We start from the raw sequence: 21,743 nt of genomic DNA on the forward strand, positions 1-21,743 counted from the left end.
TTGCTTAGAACTCCGGCTTCTAACCCCTGTATTAGACCTGGCGGTTCACGGACATAACAAGGAACATTTAGGTAACAGGACACTGACTTTCCAGTGAACAGGGTGCACAGTAATAGTGACTCTAGCACTGCCGCCTGTGGGATATCTGTTATAATGTGCTAACATCGAGAAAGTAGTAGTTATTAATGACCGCTAATGAATACACTAAAATGTACTTTATATTATATGCATAACCTATGGTGTCATTATATTAACTGCCAGTGAGTGATATGCAACTTTAACCTTTTTCCCAGTTTCCAGAACAGTGCACCAGTGAATAAAAATGTAGTCACTTTCCTAGCGTGTGGTGACTGTGTGTGCGGGGGTACTCTATGGGGGGGTCCTCATCCTTCTGCCTAGAGCATGGGTGAGATCTGCAAGAGGCTGACACAGGCGTTGCAGGAAAAACCAGGTACGACCGATACAGCTCCACCTTCACCACTCATACCGTCTTATTACATTCTCACACCAGGCCCGGTGTATATAAACCTGAGCGGCACAAAAAACAAATCTTATTAAAAAACAATGAAATAATAAATGTTAGAAAGCAGAACATAAAATGGGCACTTTGTGCGCAGCACTCGCTCTGCCACACGGTGTCGCAGAAGCTGACGCCGCAGAGCGGGCACTACGTCACGCCTGCCGCTGTGTCACTTGGCTTTTAGCAGTTTAAATGATGCCGCATAGCAAATGCGCTTGTTGCACGTATGGGAAGCGGTTGAAAGCGTGGGTGCAGGCGTGTCGCACGTGCCGGTGGCGTGCTGCTGCATGCTCGTCAGCTGCGGAGGAAATGCAGAGCGGGTGCAGCTCGAGCTCTACATATGGGTGATTATACGCCCCACGGGCAGGTGCTTCGCTACGATACGTTACACATCGAACCCTCCGCAAAGTTACACAGCGCAGAGCCCTCGGACGCTCTTTGTGCCTTATTACCTGGCAGTGACCAGAGTGAGAGCAAGGTATACCGGCAGTCAGGCTTGGACTGGCCCACAGGGGTACAGGGGAAACCATGGGTGGGCCCCACTGCCCGGGGGCCCCGCCTCCTGCTATAAGGATCAGGTTTTAGACTGTGCACTTGAATTATACATAAAACATATGTTACCTTATACTGGTCTATGGTTTATTTTGTACAGTGCATTGCTGATATTAATCTGTTATTAATCTGGTACATTATCATACATGCAGCAGCTGAATTTACTGTATATATTTATGAAGGGGCCCAGACGTTGCCCTCTCTAATGGTTAGTCAAGGCAATGGGGTGGCAGGCCACACCCCCTCTGAAGACTGGCCACACCCCTAACACAGGCCCCTACCACTGCATCCCCCGGGTGGGCCATACAAGCCCCAGTCTGATGCTGCCGACAGTATACTGGGAGTAGGCACCCTTGGCACTCCAGCTGCTGTGGGACTACACATCTCAGCATGCCCTGCCACAGATTTACTGTTAGGGAATGCTAACACTGTGGCAGGGCATGCTGGGATGTGTAGTTCCACAGCAGCTGTAACGCTACAAGCTGCTTACCCTTGCCGCATACAATGTACTGGTGGAGTGTTATTGTTGTCACACAGGTAGCAGCAGATACACGTGACATTAGGCTAATGTAAAGAAGGGAGCGGCGCGAGAGACCGCCCCCCCCCCCCTCATCACGAGATAGTTACATCCGTCCATAAGATACAACGTGTAACGTGAGATGGGGATACACAGTGTTGCACAATATAGGAAAGTAGCACCTTCCATACTAGTCCTCACCCCATACGTATATACCAATCACACAACATACACACACTGAATGCTCCACACCACTACTACCACCCACTGCATCATCACCACCCCATACGTATATACCAATCACATAATATACACACACTGCATGCTCCACACCACTACTACCACCCACTGCATCATCACCACCCCATACGTATATACCAATCACATAATATACACACACTGCATGCTCCACACCACTACTACCACCCACTGCATCATCACCACCCCATACGTATATACCAATCACATAATATACACACACTGCATGCTCCACACCACTACTACCACCCACTGCATCATCACCACCCCATACGTATATACCAATCACATAATATACACACACTGCATGCTCCACACCACTACTACCACCCACTGCATCATCTCCACCCCATACGTATAAACCAATCACACAACATACACACACTGCATGCTCCACACCACTACTACCACCCACTGCATCATCACCACCCCATACGTATATACCAATCACACAACATACACACACTGCATGCTCCACACCACTACTACCACCCACTGCATCATCACCACCCCATACGTATATACCAATCACACAACATACACACACTGAATGCTCCACACCACTACTACCACCCACTGCATCATCACCACCCCATACGTATATACCAATCACATAATATACACACACTGCATGCTCCACACCACTACTACCACCCACTGCATCATCACCACCCCATACGTATATACCAATCACATAATATACACACACTGCATGCTCCACACCACTACTACCACCCACTGCATCATCACCACCCCATACGTATATACCAATCACATAATATACACACACTGCATGCTCCACACCACTACTACCACCCACTGCATCATCACCACCCCATACGTATATACCAATCACATAATATACACACACTGCATGCTCCACACCACTACTACCACCCACTGCATCATCTCCACCCCATACGTATAAACCAATCACACAACATACACACACTGCATGCTCCACACCACTACTACCACCCACTGCATCATCACCACCCCATACGTATATACCAATCACACAACATACACACACTGCATGCTCCACACCACTACTACCACCCACTGCATCATCACCACCCCATACGTATATACCAATCACACAACATACACACACTGCATGCTCCACACCACTACTACCACCCACTGCATCATCACCACCCCATACGTATAAACCAATCACATAATATACACACACTGCATGCTCCACACCACTACTACCACCCACTGCATCATCACCACCCCATACGTATATACCAATCACACAACATACACACACTGAATGCTCCACACCACTACTACCACCCACTGCATCATCACCACCCCATACGTATATACCAATCACACAACATACACACACTGCATGCTCCACACCACTACTACCACCCACTGCATCATCACCACCCCATACGTATAAACCAATCACACAACATACACACACTGCATGCTCCACACCACTACTACCACCCACTGCATCATCACCACCCCATACGTATATACCAATCACATAATATACACACACTGCATGCTCCACACCACTACTACCACCCACTGCATCATCTCCCCACAGCTATATACCAATCACACAACATACACACACTGCATGCTGTATCCCACCCACTGCCACCATCACACACGCACACACAGGGTCAGGGTAACCGGGCATCATGAGCTCCTGCATACTGCTCCTACTGCTCACTGCCGCTGCTGCTGCTACAGGTGAGTGTCAGCTCACTGGCTCAGGGTGCAGTGTGGGAATGACGTGATGCAATGTCGGTGACTGTACAGCGGCGCTGGGATGCCTCGTCACTGTCACTTCTCTTATCTAGTAACCCACAGCGGTCAGTGTGTCATCACAGCGGGGAATGTGTGGTTATCTTTAGAGGGAGATGTATCAAGGCTTGCAGAGTGATAAAGTGGAGAGAGATAAAGTAGCAGCCAATCCGCTCCTAACTGCCATGTCACAGGCTGTGTTTGAAAAATGACAGGAGCTAGTTGTCTTCTACTTTGTCTCTCTCCCAGCTGTGATGCATATACCCAACTAGTGTCTTATATACAGCACCCACTGTACATTATAGTGAGATACAGCAGCAGCCATATACTGTACAGTTGGAGTATCCCATATCCAAATATTCCGTAATACAGAATTTTTTGAGTGAGACTGAGATAGTGAAACCTTTGTTTTCTGATGTTGCAATGTACACAAAGGTATTACAAGTATTGTATTAAATGACCTTCAGGCTGTGTGTATTAGGTGTATATGGAACATAAATGCATTCTCTGATTAGACTTGGGTCCCATCACCATGATATCTCCTTATGGTATGCAATTATTCCAAACTACGGAAAAATCCAACACCCAAAATACTTCTGGTCCCAAGCATTTTGGATGTGTGAGACTCAGCCTGTACTGTATACATACTACATGCACTGTAACACAGGGAATTCACCATCTACGGTTAGGGGTATATGTGTGGAGTGTGTATGTTCTCCTTGTGTTTGCATGGGTTTCCTCCAGTTTCTACCCAGACACAATGTAAATAATGTAACCCTAGTGTGTGTGCTGTACATGTGATAGGGAATAGAGTGTAAGCTCTGGGGCAGGAACTGATGTAACTGACCATATATTCTCTGTAATGTGCTGCAGTATATGTATGTGCTATGTAATAACTGGTCCCAAAAAAAAATTGCAACCTTACTGGGATTCCCTTACTGTAAGTCATGCGTAGTGCCCCCCCCCCCCCCCCCCCCCCATCACCTGTCTGACGCTTAACGTCACGCCCCCGTCCCTCCTCCATGATCAGTGATAGATGTGACTTCCAGGAACAGAGGGGGGGTAAATCACCCCACTCCCAGAGTATAGTCACATCCCAGTGTCCTCCTCCTGTAGCTGCCCAAGTTTGTAGCTTTGGTAGGATGCATGGGTCCTTTAGATGGGGTTCTGCAATCAGTTAAGACCCGTACACACTACAAGATAATCTCCATAGATATGAGCGATAACGACGGTTGCGAAAGATCAAATCGTTCAGATTCTCAGATCGTTCTAGTGTTCAAACGATGAACGATGCGTGCACCGGTGGTTGTTGGAAGCAGCTCAATCTCCTCAATCCCAGCAGAGCCGATCGTATGTAACAAAGCGCCGCGTGTACACGCAGTCTCGTTTGTCAAGGAGTTTAAGGGAAATCGCTCATCTTCCACAGTGTTCAAGTCTTCTAGTGTGTATGGGCCTTTAGGGGTACTCAGCCCAGCAATTGGGGAGTATACTGTAACTGCTATCTGACCAGTCTGGTCCTCCCTCTGGTGTTTTCTCTCTCTCACTCTATCAACTCCCTTTCTGGTGTCTCATTTATGTATTTTCTCTCTTCTTTTTCTCTCATGTTTCTATCTGGTCTCTGACCCCAACTAACTCTCCCTGGTGTCTTCTCTCCCCCCTATTCCTGGTGTCTTCTCTCCCCCCTCTCCCTGGTGTCTCCCCCCCCCCCTCCCCCTGGTGTCTTCTCTCCCCCCTCTCCCTGGTGTCTTCTCTCCCCCCTCTCCCTGGTGTCTTCTCTCCTCCCTCTCCCTGGTGTCTTCTCTCCCCCCTCTTCCTGGTGTCTTCTCTCCCCCCTCTCCCTGGTGTCTTCTCTCCCCCCTCTCCCTGGTGTCTTCTCTCCTCCCTCTCCCTGGTGTCTTCTCTCCCCCCTCTCCCTGGTGTCTTCTCTCCCCCCTCTCCCTGGTGTCCCCCTCTCCCTGGTGTCTTCTCTCCTCCCTCTCCCTGGTGTCTTCTCTCCCCCCTCTTCCTGGTGTCTTCTCTCCCCCCTCTCCCTGGTGTCTTCTCTCCCCATCTCTCTTGCTGTCTCTCTCTCTCGAATGTCATCTCTCCCTCCTCTCCTTTGGTGTGTGTGTGTGTGTGTGTGTGTGTGTGTGTCTCTCTCTCTCTCTTTCTGGTGTCTTCTCTCCCCGCTCTCTTGGTCTATCTCTCTCTGGTGTCCTCTCCTCCTCTCATTTGGTTTGTGTGTGTTTCTCTCTCTCTCTCTCTCTGGCGTCCTCTCGTGTGTATATATATGTGTGTGTGTGTCTCTCTCTCTCTCTCTGGCGTCCTCTCGTGTGGTGTGTGTGTGTGTGTCTCTCTCTCTCTCTGGCGTCCTCTCGTGTGTGTATATATATATGTGTGTGTGTGTGTGTCTCTCTCTGGCGTCCTCGTGTGTGTGTGTGTGTGTGTGTGTGTGTGTGTGTGTGTGTGTGTGTGTGTGTGTGTGTCTCTCTATTGGGTGTGTTTGCTCCCCCCTCTCTCTTGGACTTTCCCTCTCCTTCTGGTGCATTCTCATGAAAGTGAAAGTAACTTCTGTGATAAGTATCTGCTCCACCTCCCAGCAGGAAACACTGTCACTCTGCATAATGGCCAGCAGGTGGTGATACTGAGCCACACACAGCTCAGGAGAAATATATATTAGTACATAGGTTGAGGTTTTCCAACTCAGGACCCCAAACAGCGCACATTTTTCAGGTCTCCTCAAAGGATCACAAGTGAAATGACTAGCTCCACCTGTGGAACTTTTAAAACGTATCAGTGAGTAATGAGTACACCTGCACATCTACTAGGTGACCTGGAAAACGTGATCTGTTTGGGGTACTGAGAACCACTGTATTTAATGGCTGTGCTCACATTCAGAATATGGGAAAATATATAGGCTTACCCTACCCTTTAAGACAGGACACTCATGGATTACACAGGACCTCCAGCTGCTTAAAACCAGATGAAATGCAGGTTTCAAGTCAGCTGGTCACAGAATTCATGAGTGCCCCGTAATTCATGAATGTCCTGGTTTAAAGGGATAGGACGGTAAGCTTAAACAATGAGAACAAGATACCAGGTACTGCGCAGTGGTTCAGAGTGCAGTGCAGACCCATCTGTCTAGAGTAGAACATAGAATCCTCACCTGTATGAAGTAGAACAAAGGATCGTCACCTGTCTGCAGCAGAACGCAGAAGCGTCACCTGTCCGCAGTAAAGCTTAGGAGCCTCACCAGTCCACAGTAGAATGTAGGAGCGTTACCTGTCCGCAGTAGAACGTAGGAGCGTCACCTGTCCGCAAGTAAAGCTTAGGAGTCTCACTTGTGCTCAGTAGAATGTAGGTGCCTCACCTGTCCGCAGTAGAACCCTACCCCTTTCCTTCCACACCGGCCACCCCCCCCCCCCCCCCTTCCCCGAATGCCTCTGCCTGTCAATCAGGCGGATGCATTCGCAATACTGCAATGTGATCGCAGGACCCGTTCTGCACATGCACATTTTTTCCGACTATTGGGAAACTGTGCCTGTGCGATCCAAGCCGAATTAGCCCCATGGTCCTAATACTGAGCAATGCCACCCTGATATTAAACATGTAAGTATGACATTGCATTGAAAGGACATTGGGCCTAATTCATGTTTGTATGCACCGGCCTACGTAGCGGCTAATATTTAGGCCACAGAATTCCTAATCATCAAAAGTGACGCTGCCGCACAGAATAGAGGATGGACGCCCACCAAAGCCATTGCAGCCTCATTCACGACTGCATACACATGCACAAGATCCATACAATGACAAGGAACATTAACTGCCAGGGTTGTCCAAGGGCTTCCCAGACTGGCCGCAGCAGTAGTGACGCATGCGCCATGTTTCCTTATGTGCGTGATCATAGCCACGGTGTGGCTGCTTCCCTGAAGTCTCAGCCATGGATTGTCCTGAGTACAGAGACGGCTGGAAATGATGTCACAGATCGTAGTAAGTTGTTGACGCAACGTGTAGAAGATGTAGATGTAACTGAATCAGGGATAAGTCTGAGAATGATCATGTAGGTGGCTCATAATCTTCCATCATCTTCTTTGCTGTATGTGACATGTAAGAGTCCTCTGGGAAGTGTGAATGAATACATCTCTCTCTTTCCTCCTCAGTGACTTCTCAGGGAGATGACGAAGTCCTGACCCATGAGGTATTTGGGGCAGTCGGTTCCTCTGTGTGGTTCCCACAAGTGCAGATCGATAAAGACAGCGTTTACGAATTAAAGAAAGGGATACAATATGCGGTTGTTTTCCATGGTTCCCATACAGTTCGGGAACCATATGCTGGGCGTGGAGAGTTCTTCCCAGGTAATGGGACTTTCCTGCTGAGGAACCTGATGAAGGAGGACAGTGGGACCTACGAACATTGGGTCAATATGACACTGATTGGAAAAATTAATCTCCAAGTGATTGGTGAGTCTCAGACTGTACTAATGTAATATTTGTGTCCCCACCATCTTCTCCTTTCCTCATACCTTCCAACTGTTCCCCTGTAAAACCCATCTGCCTGTCCCCACCATCTGAAAGTCAGATGAGGTCCTACATGAATTCATGATATGTCCAGTTTTTCTTCTTAACTTCCAGATCACATCTAGTCCGAAAAATACAACATGTAACAGGATGTCTAATTTGTTGTTATCAGTCCTTTCATGTGGCCGCTATCGTCCGCAGTCCCTTTCTTTTCACATGACGTCCATCCTCTACTACCATGGAAGATGGATGAACCATTATTATATGTCATTATTACAGAGAGAGTGACTGAGCCGATGTTGGCCAGGGTGAATCTTGGGGAAGACCTCCATCTGGAGTGTACAGCATCAGGAGATGTTCCCTTATTGGTGACGATTCTGAGAGACGGGAAGATCATCAGTGAGAATATCACCAGGAAGGACGGCAATGTCACCACGTTGCTGGTACATTGCGGGGACCCAGATTCCGCTGGCACATACTCCTGTTCCTCATCAAACCCAGTCAGCAGCAAGACATCCAATGTGATAGAGCTGCGTCCTACAGGTGATTGTCCTCTCATTCAGTGTTACCCAACATCTGCTCCCCAGGGTTCCATGTATGCTTCCCATCACTCTCTATACGAAGACCTGATACCCAGTAATGTGTTACACGCATGTCATCAGTCACTGCCCCCAGTAATGTGTTACATGCATGTCATCAGTCACTTCCCCCCAGTAATGTGTTACACACATGTCATCAATCACTACCCCCAGTAATGTGTTACATGCGAGTCATCAGTCACTTCCCCCCAGTAATATGTTACATACATGTCATCAGTCACTGCCCCAGTAATGTGTTACACACATGTCATCAGTCACTGCCCCAGTAATGTGTTACACGCATGTCATCAGTCACTGCCCCAGTAATGTATTACACACATGTCATCAGTCACTGCCCCCAGTAATGTGTTACATGCATGTCATCAGTCACTGCCCCCAGTAATATGTTACATGCATGTCATCAGTCACTTCCCCCCAGTAATGTGTTACACACATGTCATCAGTCACTGCCCCCAGTAATGTGTTACACGCATGTCATCAGTCACTGCCCCAGTAATGTATAACACACATGTCATCAGTCACTGCCCCCAGTAATGTGTTACATACATGTCATCAGGCACTACCCCAGTAATGTGTTACAGGTATGTCATCAGTCACTGCCCCCAGTAATGTGTTACATACATTTCATCAGTCACTGCCCCCAGTAATGTGTTACACGCATGTCATCAATCACTGCCCCCAGTAATGTGTTACACGCATGTCATCAGTCACTGCCCCAGTAATGTATAACACACATGTCATCAGTCACTGCCCCCAGTAATGTGTTACATACATGTCATCAGGCACTACCCCAGTAATGTGTTACAGGTATGTCATCAGTCACTGCCCCCAGTAATGTGTTACATACATTTCATCAGTCACTGCCCCCAGTAATGTGTTACACGCGTGTCATCAGTCACTGCCCCCAGTAATGTGTTACATGCATGTCATCAGTAACTGCCCCAGTAATGTGTTACACGCATGTCACCAGTCACTGCCCCAGTAATGTGTTACATGCATGTCACTAGTCACTGCCCCCAGTAATGTGTTACACGCATGTCACCTGTCACTACTAACCCCAGTAATATGTCACCAGTCACTGCCCCCAGTAATGTATTACACGCATGTCACCAGTCACTGCCCCCAATAATGTGTTACACGCATGTCACCAGTCACTGCCCCCAGTAATGTGTTACATGCATGTCACCAGTCACTGCCCCAGTAATGTGTTACATGCATGTCATTAGTCACTGCCCCCAGTAATGTGTTACACACATGTCACCAGTCACTGCCCCAGTAATGTGAAACATGCATGTCACCAGTCACTGCCCTCCAGAAATGTGTTACATGCATGTCACCAGTCACTGCCCCAGTAATGTGTTACACGCATGTCACCTGTTACTACTGACCCCAATAATGTGTTACATGGATGTCACCAGTCACTGCCCCCAGTAATGTATTACACGCATGTCATCAGTCACTGCCCCAGTAATGTGTTACACACATGTCACCAGTCACTCCCCAGTAATGTGTTACACGCATGTCATCAGTCACTGCCCCCAGTAATGTATTACACGCATGTCATCAGTCACTGCCCCAGTAATGTGTTACACGCATGTCACCAGTCACTGCCCCAGTAATGTGTTACACGCATGTCATCAGTCACTGCCCCCAGTAATGTACTACATGCATGTCATCAGTCACTGCCCCAGTAATGTGTTACACGCATGTCACTAGTCACTGCCCCCAGTAATGTGTTACACACATGTCACTAGTCACTGCCCCCAGTAATGTGTTACACACATGTCACTAGTCACTGCCCCCAGTAATGTGTTACACACATGTCACCAGTCACTGCCCCAGTAATGTGGAACATGGATGTCACCAGTCACTGCCCCCCAGTAATGTGTTACATGCATGTCACCAGTCACTGCCCCAGTAATGTGTTACACGCATGTCATCTGTCACTACTGACCCCAGTAATATGTCACCAGTCACTGCCCCCAGTAATGTATTACACACATGTCACCAGTCACGGCCCCCAATAATGTGTTACACGCATGTCACCAGTCACTGCCCCCAGTAATGTGTTACATGCATGTCACCAGTCACTGCCCCCAGTAATGTGTTTCATGCATGTCATTAGTCACTGCCCCCAGTAATGTGTTACATGCATGTCACCAGTCACTGCCCCAGTAATGTGTTACATGCATGTCACCAGTCACTGCCCCAGTAATGTGTTACACGCATGTTACCAGTCTCTACTGCCCCCAGTAATGTGTTACACGTATGTCAACAGTCACTGCCCCAGTAATGTGTTACATGCATGTCACCAGTCACTGCCCCCAGTAATGTGTTAGACGCATGTCATCAGTCACTGCCCCAGTAATGTGTTACATGCATGTTACCAGTCACTAATGCCCACAGTAATGTGTTACACGCATGTCACCAGTCACTGCCCCCAGTAATGTATTACATGTATGTCATCAGTCACTGCCCCCCAGTAATGTGTTACATGCATGTCATCAGTCACTGCTCCAGTAATGTGTTACATGCATGTCATCAGTCACTGCCCCCCAGTAATGTGTTACACGCATGTCACCAGTCACTGCCCTCAGTTATGTGTTACACGCATGTCATCAGTCACTGCTCCCAGTAATGTGTTACACACATGTCACCAGTCACTGCCCCCAGTAATGTGTTACATGCATGTCATCAGTCACTGCCCCAGTAATGTGTTACATGTATGTCATCAGTCACTGCCCCCCAGTACTGTATTACATGCATGTTAGCAGTCGCTACTGCCCCCCGTAATGTCTTACACGCATGTCACCAGTCACTGCCCCCAGTAATGTATTACATGTATGTCATCATTCACTGCCCCAGTAATGTGTTACACGCATGTCACCATTCACTACCACAGTAATGTGTTACATGCATGTCACCAGTCACTGTCCCAGTAATGTGTTACACGCATGTCATCAGTCACTGCCCCAATAATGTGTTACATGCATGGCATCATCAGTCACTGCCCCAATAATGTGTTACATGCATGTCATCAGTCACTGCCCCAATAATGTGTTACATGCATGTCATCAGTCACTGCCCCCAGTAACGTGTAACACGCATGTAATCAGTCACTACCCCAGTAATGGGTTACATGCATGTCACCAGTCACTGCCCCCAGTAATGTGTTAGACGCATGTCATCAGTCACTGCCCCAGTAATGTGTTACACACATGTCACCAGTCACTGCCCCAGTAATGTGTTACATGCATGTCATCATTCACTGCCCCCAGTAATGTATTACATGCATGTCATCAGTCACTGCCACAGTAATGTGTTACACGCATGTCATCAGTCACTGCCCCAGTAATGTGTTACACGCATGTCACCAGTCACTGCCCCCAGTAATGTGTTAGACGCATGTCATCAGTCACTGCCCCAGTAATGTGTTACATGCATGTTACCAGTCACTAATGCCCACAGTAATGTGTTACACGCATGTCACCAGTCACTGCCCCCCGTTATGTATTACATGTATGTCATCAGTCACTGCCCCCCAGTAATGTGTTACATGCATGTCATCAGTCACTGCTCCAGTAATGTGTTACATGCATGTCATCAGTCACTGCCCCCCAGTAATGTGTTACACGCATGTCACCAGTCACTGCCCTCAGTTATGTGTTACACGCATGTCATCAGTCACTGCTCCCAGTAATGTGTTACACACATGTCACCAGTCACTGCCCCCAGTAATGTGTTACATGCATGTCATCAGTCACTGCCCCAGTAATGTGTTACATGTATGTCATCAGTCACTGCCCCCCAGTACTGTATTACATGCATGTTAGCAGTCGCTACTGCCCCCCGTAATGTCTTACACACATGTCACCAGTCACTGCCCCCAGTAATGTATTACATGTATGTCATCATTCACTGCCCCAGTAATATGTTACACGCATGTTACCAGTCGCTACTGCCCCCAGTAATGTCTTACACACATGTCACCAGTCACTGCCCCCAGTAATGTGTTACATGCATGTCACCAGTCACTACCCCTATAATTTGTTACACACATGTTACCAGTCACTACTGACCCCAGTAATGTGTTACACACATGTCACCAGTCACTGCCCCCAGAAAATGTGTTACACGCATGTCACTAGTCACTGCCCCAGTAATGTGTTACACGCATGTCACCAGTCACTCCCCCAGTAATGTGTTACATACATGTCATCAGTCACTGCCCCCAGTAATGTGTTAGACGCATGTCATCAGTCACTGCCCCAGTAATGTGTAACACGCATGTTACCAGTCACTACTACCCACAGTAATGTGTTACACGCATGTCACCAGTCACTGCCCCAGTAATGTATTTCATGCATGTCATCAGTCACTTGCCTAGTACTGTGTTACACCCATGTCACCAGTCACTGCCCCCAGTAATGTATTACATGTATGTCATCAGTCACTGCCCCCCAGTAATGTGTTGCATGCATGTCATCAGTCACTACCCCAGTAATGGGTTACATGCATGTCATCAGTCACTGCCCCCAGTAATGTGTTAGACGCATGTCATCAGTCACTGCCCCAGTAATGTGTTACACACATGTCACCAGTCACTGCCCCAGTAATGTGTTACACGCATGTCATCAGTCACTGCCCCCAGTAATGTATTACATGCATGTCATCAGTCACTGCCACAGTAATGTGTTACACGCATGTCATCAGTCACTGCCCCAGTGATGTGTTACACGCATGTCACCAGTCACTGCCCCCAGTAATGTGTTAGACGCATGTCATCAGTCACTGCCCCAGTAATGTGTTACATGCATGTTACCAGTCACTAATGCCCACAGTAATGTGTTACACGCATGTCACCAGTCACTGCCCCCAGTAATGTATTACATGTATGTCATCAGTCACTGCCCCCCAGTAATGTGTTACATGCATGTCATCAGTCACTGCTCCAGTAATGTGTTACATGCATGTCATCAGTCACTGCTCCCCAGTAATGTGTTACACGCATGTCACCAGTCACTGCCCTCAGTTATGTGTTACACGCATTAAATATGGTTGAAGGCTGCGCTCACATTGGGGGATGGTGGCTGAGTGTGCAGCTGACCTGGAGGTGTCCCACCTCCTGTTACAATTGCGTATTTCGTGGTGGTCAGCGCGCTCTAAAGGGTGTGCGAGGGATTGGATTGATTGGAGAGGTGGATGGTGGTGTGTGAAGTGATGTGTTCTCTGTGTATCTATTTGTAGGGGATGTGGTAATGATCACTCGATGTGAATGAAATATAGGATTTTATTTGGATGTAATAGGATTAATATTCCATAGTCAATAATGAATGTCCCAGGTTGGTTCACCACTTATCAGGTGTGTCTTGCAGACTACCCTTTCTCTGAGTATACCCTCCTATTGGTATACTGATGGAGCTACAGCTCAGGTAAATGTTAGGTATGCCCTAGGGGCCACCTTTACCATAGGTGTGGATGGTCCTATGTATCCTCTGATGCTGTGTCTATTGTTAGGTTTGTGGTTAAGTTTATGGTGTGACTAGTGCGGCGTCCCGCCTGTCAGACCCTTCCGTGTGTGGCAACGAGTGGCGTGGTCATATACTGTGTAATGAAACTTACCGCCGGGGGCAGGTGCTACCTGCCGCCGGTGACCAGTTCTTAGCCGTCCTCAAGCCTGTGTTCCTCGATGTATCCTCTCTGGGTGTCCTCCGTGTCTCAGAAGCCGCGCACCTTGTCTGTAAATGCCGGTCTCCTAAACTCCCGTCCCGTCCTCTGACTTCCTGGTTCGCGCGTCACGTGCCGGGTCACGTGAGCGCGATGTGTGCGGAAGCGTCTCCTTCTCCAGCCGGAGAGAGGAGAATGTATGTGGCAATGTCGGTAGTAAAGTCTGTGGGTCCCAACGCGTTTCAGCACTGATGCCTTTTTCTAGGGTTACCCATATGGTGTTCAGTGGCTTATTTATGCTGTGATCGCTTTCCTGATTGGTCCTTCCTCGGTGTCCCAATCTCTATTCTGATTGGGAGGCGGACATGTCAATCATCCAGATTAGGTGTCAGTGATTGGATGTGTGACTGTTTTGATTGTGTACATGAATTGGGTGTTAATCGGATATCCTTTACATAGGAAACCTTGTATTTATGTTGATGTGTGTTAACCTGCATGGTGGAAGAAGGTTGTGTACCAAAAAATGTACTGTTGGAGGGGAGATACTGAATGTTTTTTGTTGTGATATAAAGAAATTGTCACCGTTAGTGATACTGTGAATATTTTCTATATTGTGATAGAAGGAATTCATGTTCACAGTACCAGGAAGTCAGAGGACGGGACGAGAGTTTAGGAGACCGGCATTTACAGACAAGGTGCGCGGCTTCTGAGACACGGAGGACACCCAGAGAGGATACATCGAGGAACACAGGCTTGAGGACGGCTAAGAACTGGTCACCGGCGGCAGGTAGCACCTGCCCCCGGCGGTAAGTTTCATTACACAGTATATGACCACGCCACTCGTTGCCACACACGGAAGGGTCTGACAGGCGGGACGCCGCACTAGTCACACCATAAACTTAACCACAAACCTAACAATAGACACAGCATCAGAGGATACATAGGACCATCCACACCTATGGTAAAGGTGGCCCCTAGGGCATACCTAACATTTACCTGAGCTGTAGCTCCATCAGTATACCAATAGGAGGGTATACTCAGAGAAAGGGTAGTCTGCAAGACACACCTGATAAGTGGTGAACCAACCTGGGACATTCATTATTGACTATGGAATATTAATCCTATTACATCCAAATAAAATCCTATATTTCATTCACATCGAGTGATCATTACCACATCCCCTACAAATAGATACACAGAGAACACATCACTTCACACACCACCATCCACCTCTCCAATCAATCCAATCCCTCGCACACCCTTTAGAGCGCGCTGACCACCACGAAATACGCATGTGTTACACGCATGTCATCAGTCACTGCTCCCAGTAATGTGTTACACACATGTCACCAGTCACTGCCCCCAGTAATGTGTTACATGCATGTAATCAGTCACTGCCCCAGTAATGTGTTACATGTATGTCATCAGTCACTGCCCCCAGTACTGTATTACATGCATGTTAGCAGTCGCTACTGCCCCCCGTAATGTCTTACACGCATGTCACCAGTCACTGCCCCCAGTAATGTATTACATGTATGTCATCATTCACTGCCCCAGTAATGTGTTACACGCATGTTACCAGTCGCTACTGTCCCCAGTAATGTCTTACACGCATGTCACCAGTCACTGCCCCCAGTAATGTGTTACATGCATGTCACCAGTCACTACCCCTATAATTTGTTACACAGATGTTACCAGTCACTACTGACCCCAGTAATGTGTTACACACATGTCACCAGTCACTGCCCCCAGAAAATGTGTTACACGCATGTCACTAGTCACTGCCCCCAGTAATGTGTTACACGCATGTCACCAGTCACTCCCCCAGTAATGTGTTACATACATTTCATCAGTCACTGCCCCCAGTAATGTGTTAGACGCATGTCATCAGTCACTGCCCCAGTAATGTGTTATACGCATGTTACCAGTCACTACTACCCACAGTAATGTGTTACAGGTATGTCATCAGTCACTGCCCCCAGTAATGTGTTACATACATTTCATCAGTCACTGCCCCCAGTAATGTGTTAGACGCATGTCATCAGTCACTACCCCAGTAATGTGTTACACGCATGTTACCAGTCACTACTACCCACAGTAATGTGTTCTACGCATGTCACTAGTCACTGCCCCAGTAATGTATTTCATGCATGTCATCAGTCACTTGCCTAGTAATGTGTTACACCCATGTCACCAGTCACTGCCCCCAGTAATGTATTACATGTATGTCATCAGTCACTGCCCCCCAGTAATGTGTTACATGCATGTCATCAGTCACTGCTCCAGTAATGTGTTACATGCATGTCATCAGTCACTGCCCCCCAGTAATGTGTTACACGCATGTCACCAGTCACTGCCCTCAGTTATGTGTTACACGCATGTCATCAGTCACTGCTCCCAGTAATGTGTTACACACATGTCACCAGTCACTGCCCCCAGTAATGTGTTACATGCATGTCATCAGTCACTGCCCCAGTAATGTGTTACATGTATGTCATCAGTCACTGCCCCCCAGTACTGTATTACATGCATGTTAGCAGTCGCTACTGCCCCCCGTAATGTCTTACACGCATGTCACCAGTCACTGCCCCCAGTAATGTATTACATGTATGTCATCATTCACTGCCCCAGTAATGTGTTACACGCATGTCACCATTCACTACCACAGTAATGTGTTACATGCATGTCACCAGTCACTGCCCCAGTAATGTGTTACACGCATGTCATCAGTCACTGCCCCAATAATGTGTTACATGCATGGCATCATCAGTCACTGCCCCAATAATGTGTTACATGCATGTCATCAGTCACTGCCCCAATAATGTGTTACATGCATGTCATCAGTCACTGCCCCCAGTAACGTGTAACACGCATGTAATCAGTCACTACCCCAGTAATGGGTTACATGCATGTCACCAGTCACTGCCCCCAGTAATGTGTTAGACGCATGTCATCAGTCACTGCCCCAGTAATGTGTTACACACATGTCACCAGTCACTGCCCCAGTAATGTGTTACATGCATGTCATCATTCACTGCCCCCAGTAATGTATTACATGCATGTCATCAGTCACTGCCACAGTAATGTGTTACACGCATGTCATCAGTCACTGCCCCAGTAATGTGTTACACGCATGTCACCAGTCACTGCCCCCAGTAATGTGTTAGACGCATGTCATCAGTCACTGCCCCAGTAATGTGTTACATGCATGTTACCAGTCACTAATGCCCACAGTAATGTGTTACACGCATGTCACCAGTCACTGCCCCCCGTTATGTATTACATGTATGTCATCAGTCACTGCCCCCCAGTAATGTGTTACATGCATGTCATCAGTCACTGCTCCAGTAATGTGTTACATGCATGTCATCAGTCACTGCCCCCCAGTAATGTGTTACACGCATGTCACCAGTCACTGCCCTCAGTTATGTGTTACACGCATGTCATCAGTCACTGCTCCCAGTAATGTGTTACACACATGTCACCAGTCACTGCCCCCAGTAATGTGTTACATGCATGTCATCAGTCACTGCCCCAGTAATGTGTTACATGTATGTCATCAGTCACTGCCCCCCAGTACTGTATTACATGCATGTTAGCAGTCGCTACTGCCCCCCGTAATGTCTTACACGCATGTCACCAGTCACTGCCCCCAGTAATGTATTACATGTATGTCATCATTCACTGCCCCAGTAATATGTTACACGCATGTTACCAGTCGCTACTGCCCCCAGTAATGTCTTACACACATGTCACCAGTCACTGCCCCCAGTAATGTGTTACATGCATGTCACCAGTCACTACCCCTATAATTTGTTACACACATGTTACCAGTCACTACTGACCCCAGTAATGTGTTACACACATGTCACCAGTCACTGCCCCCAGAAAATGTGTTACACGCATGTCACTAGTCACTGCCCCAGTAATGTGTTACACGCATGTCACCAGTCACTCCCCCAGTAATGTGTTACATACATGTCATCAGTCACTGCCCCCAGTAATGTGTTAGACGCATGTCATCAGTCACTGCCCCAGTAATGTGTAACACGCATGTTACCAGTCACTACTACCCACAGTAATGTGTTACACGCATGTCACCAGTCACTGCCCCAGTAATGTATTTCATGCATGTCATCAGTCACTTGCCTAGTACTGTGTTACACCCATGTCACCAGTCACTGCCCCCAGTAATGTATTACATGTATGTCATCAGTCACTGCCCCCCAGTAATGTGTTGCATGCATGTCATCAGTCACTACCCCAGTAATGGGTTACATGCATGTCATCAGTCACTGCCCCCAGTAATGTGTTAGACGCATGTCATCAGTCACTGCCCCAGTAATGTGTTACACACATGTCACCAGTCACTGCCCCAGTAATGTGTTACACGCATGTCATCAGTCACTGCCCCCAGTAATGTATTACATGCATGTCATCAGTCACTGCCATAGTAATGTGTTACACGCATGTCATCAGTCACTGCCCCAGTGATGTGTTACACGCATGTCACCAGTCACTGCCCCCAGTAATGTGTTAGACGCATGTCATCAGTCACTGCCCCAGTAATGTGTTACATGCATGTTACCAGTCACTAATGCCCACAGTAATGTGTTACACGCATGTCACCAGTCACTGCCCCCAGTAATGTATTACATGTATGTCATCAGTCACTGCCCCCCAGTAATGTGTTACATGCATGTCATCAGTCACTGCTCCAGTAATGTGTTACATGCATGTCATCAGTCACTGCTCCCCAGTAATGTGTTACACGCATGTCACCAGTCACTGCCCTCAGTTATGTGTTACACGCATGTCATCAGTCACTGCTCCCAGTAATGTGTTACACACATGTCACCAGTCACTGCCCCCAGTAATGTGTTACATGCATGTAATCAGTCACTGCCCCAGTAATGTGTTACATGTATGTCATCAGTCACTGCCCCCAGTACTGTATTACATGCATGTTAGCAGTCGCTACTGCCCCCCGTAATGTCTTACACGCATGTCACCAGTCACTGCCCCCAGTAATGTATTACATGTATGTCATCATTCACTGCCCCAGTAATGTGTTACACGCATGTTACCAGTCGCTACTGTCCCCAGTAATGTCTTACACGCATGTCACCAGTCACTGCCCCCAGTAATGTGTTACATGCATGTCACCAGTCACTACCCCTATAATTTGTTACACACATGTTACCAGTCACTACTGACCCCAGTAATGTGTTACACACATGTCACCAGTCACTGCCCCCAGAAAATGTGTTACACGCATGTCACTAGTCACTGCCCCCAGTAATGTGTTACACGCATGTCACCAGTCACTCCCCCAGTAATGTGTTACATACATTTCATCAGTCACTGCCCCCAGTAATGTGTTAGACGCATGTCATCAGTCACTGCCCCAGTAATGTGTTACACGCATGTTACCAGTCACTACTACCCACAGTAATGTGTTACAGGTATGTCATCAGTCACTGCCCCCAGTAATGTGTTACATACATTTCATCAGTCACTGCCCCCAGTAATGTGTTAGACGCATGTCATCAGTCACTACCCCAGTAATGTGTTACACGCATGTTACCAGTCACTACTACCCACAGTAATGTGTTCTACGCATGTCACCAGTCACTGCCCCAGTAATGTATTTCATGCATGTCATCAGTCACTTGCCTAGTAATGTGTTACACCCATGTCACCAGTCACTGCTCCAGTAATGTGTTACATGCATGTCACCAGTCACTGCCCCAGTAATGTGTTACACACATGTCACCAGTCACTGCCCCAGTAATGTGTTACATACATGTCATCAGTCACTGCCCCCAGTAATGTATTACATGCATGTCATCAGTCACTGCCACAGTAATGTGTTACACGCATGTCATCAGTCACTGCCCCATTAATGTGTTACACGCATGTCACCAGTCACTGCCCCCAGTAATGTGTTAGACGCATGTCACCAGTCACTGCCCCCAGTAATGTATTACATGCATGTCATCAGTCACTGCCACAGTAATGTGTTAGACGCATGTCATCAGTCACTGCCCCAGTAATGTTTTACACACATGTCACCAGTCACTGCCCCCAGAAAATGTGTTACACGCATGTCACTAGTCACTGCCCCCAGTAATGTGTTACACGCATGTCACCAGTCACTGCCCCCAGTAATGTGTTAGACGCATGTCATCAGTCACTGCCCCAGTAATGTTTTACACACATGTCACCAGTCACTGCCCCCAGAAAATGTGTTACACGCATGTCACTAGTCACTGCCCCCAGTAATGTGTTACACGCATGTCACCAGTCACTGCCCCCAGTAATGTGTTAGACGCATGTCATCAGTCACTGCCCCAGTAATGTTTTACACACATGTCACCAGTCACTGCCCCCAGAAAATGTGTTACACGCATGTCACTAGTCACTGCCCCCAGTAATGTGTTACACGCATGTCACCAGTCACTCCCCCAGTAATGTGTTACATACATGTCATCAGTCACTGCCCCCAGTAATGTGTTAGACGCATGTCATCAGTCACTGCCCCAGTAATGTGTTACACGCATGTTACCAGTCACTACTACCCACAGTAATGTGTTGCACGCATGTCACCAGTCACTGCCCCAGTAATGTATTTCATGCATGTCATCAGTCACTTGCCTAGTAATGTGTTACACCCATGTCACCAGTCACTGCCCCCAGTAATGTATTACATGTATGTCATCAGTCACTGCCCCCCAGTAATGTGTTACATGCATGTCATCAGTCACTGCCCCAGTAATGTGTTACATGCATGTCATCAGTCACTGCCCCCCAGTAATGTGTTACACGCATGTCACCAGTCACTGCCCTCAGTAATGTGTTACACGCATGTCACCAGTCACTCCCCCAGTAATGTGTTACACACATGTCATCAGTCACTGCCCCCAGTAATGTGTTACACACACGTCACCAGTCACTACCCCCAGTAATGTGTTACACACATCATACTTGCCTACTTTCCCGAAATGTCTGGGAGGCTCCCGAAAATCGGGTGACCCTCCCGGCCCCTCGGAAGAGCAGGCAAGTCTCCCGATTCGTGGGGTCCCGCCTGCCCGTCCGCCCACTTAGTGTGTAATGTAGACGGCCCGGGCAGTCGATGACGCAATTCTTGCAGAATCGCGTCATCATAGCCACGCCCCCTGAAGTGTAATGCCGGCGATCGCGGCATTACAGAGTGAGGGGCGTGGCTTAGAGGAGGCATCATCGTGACCCCGCCCTTGCTCCGCCCCCGCCACGCCTTCGGCCCACCCCCTCCTCTTCGTCACAGCCTCCCCTGCCCGCCCTCTGAGCCGACCTGGCTGCTCTCTCCCTCAGAGAGCAGCCAG

General features: G+C 48.0%; 2 protein-coding genes across 2 annotated transcripts in view; both read left to right on the forward strand.

Annotated features, from left to right (window-relative positions):
• The first annotated feature begins 402 nt into the window (after positions 1-402).
• Positions 403-15,084, forward strand: LOC135052373 (SLAM family member 5-like). The gene is made up of 4 exons (XM_063957432.1): positions 403-451; positions 7,757-8,056; positions 8,393-8,656; positions 15,000-15,084. Exons 1-4 carry the CDS (start codon positions 403-405, stop codon positions 15,050-15,052), a joined length of 666 nt encoding a protein of 221 aa, XP_063813502.1. The 3' UTR covers positions 15,053-15,084.
• Positions 15,085-15,100: 16 nt separating this feature from the next.
• Positions 15,101-21,743, forward strand: part of LOC134931411 (uncharacterized) — a 75,144-nt gene continuing 68,501 nt past the window's right edge. The window contains exon 1 of the mRNA XM_063925413.1: positions 15,101-15,185. The gene's annotated coding sequence lies outside the window, so the exon portion shown is untranslated. The remainder of the gene's footprint in view (positions 15,186-21,743) is intronic.

This window comes from Pseudophryne corroboree, chromosome 1 (genome assembly GCF_028390025.1).
Source record: "Pseudophryne corroboree isolate aPseCor3 chromosome 1, aPseCor3.hap2, whole genome shotgun sequence".
Taxonomy (NCBI): Eukaryota; Metazoa; Chordata; class Amphibia; order Anura; family Myobatrachidae; genus Pseudophryne; species Pseudophryne corroboree.

What these genes read in the sequence shown, in the direction of transcription:
- LOC135052373 (XM_063957432.1), top strand. Translation starts at nt 403, where the DNA reads ATGGGTGAGATCTGCAAGAGGCTGACACAGGCGTTGCAGGAAAAACCA. An exon ending in GGCGTTGCAGGAAAAACCAG is followed by an intron (nt 452 to 7,756) that starts GTACGACCGATA and finishes TTTCCTCCTCAG; the next exon opens with TGACTTCTCAGGGAGATGAC. An exon ending in AATTAATCTCCAAGTGATTG is followed by an intron (nt 8,057 to 8,392) that starts GTGAGTCTCAGA and finishes TCATTATTACAG; the next exon opens with AGAGAGTGACTGAGCCGATG.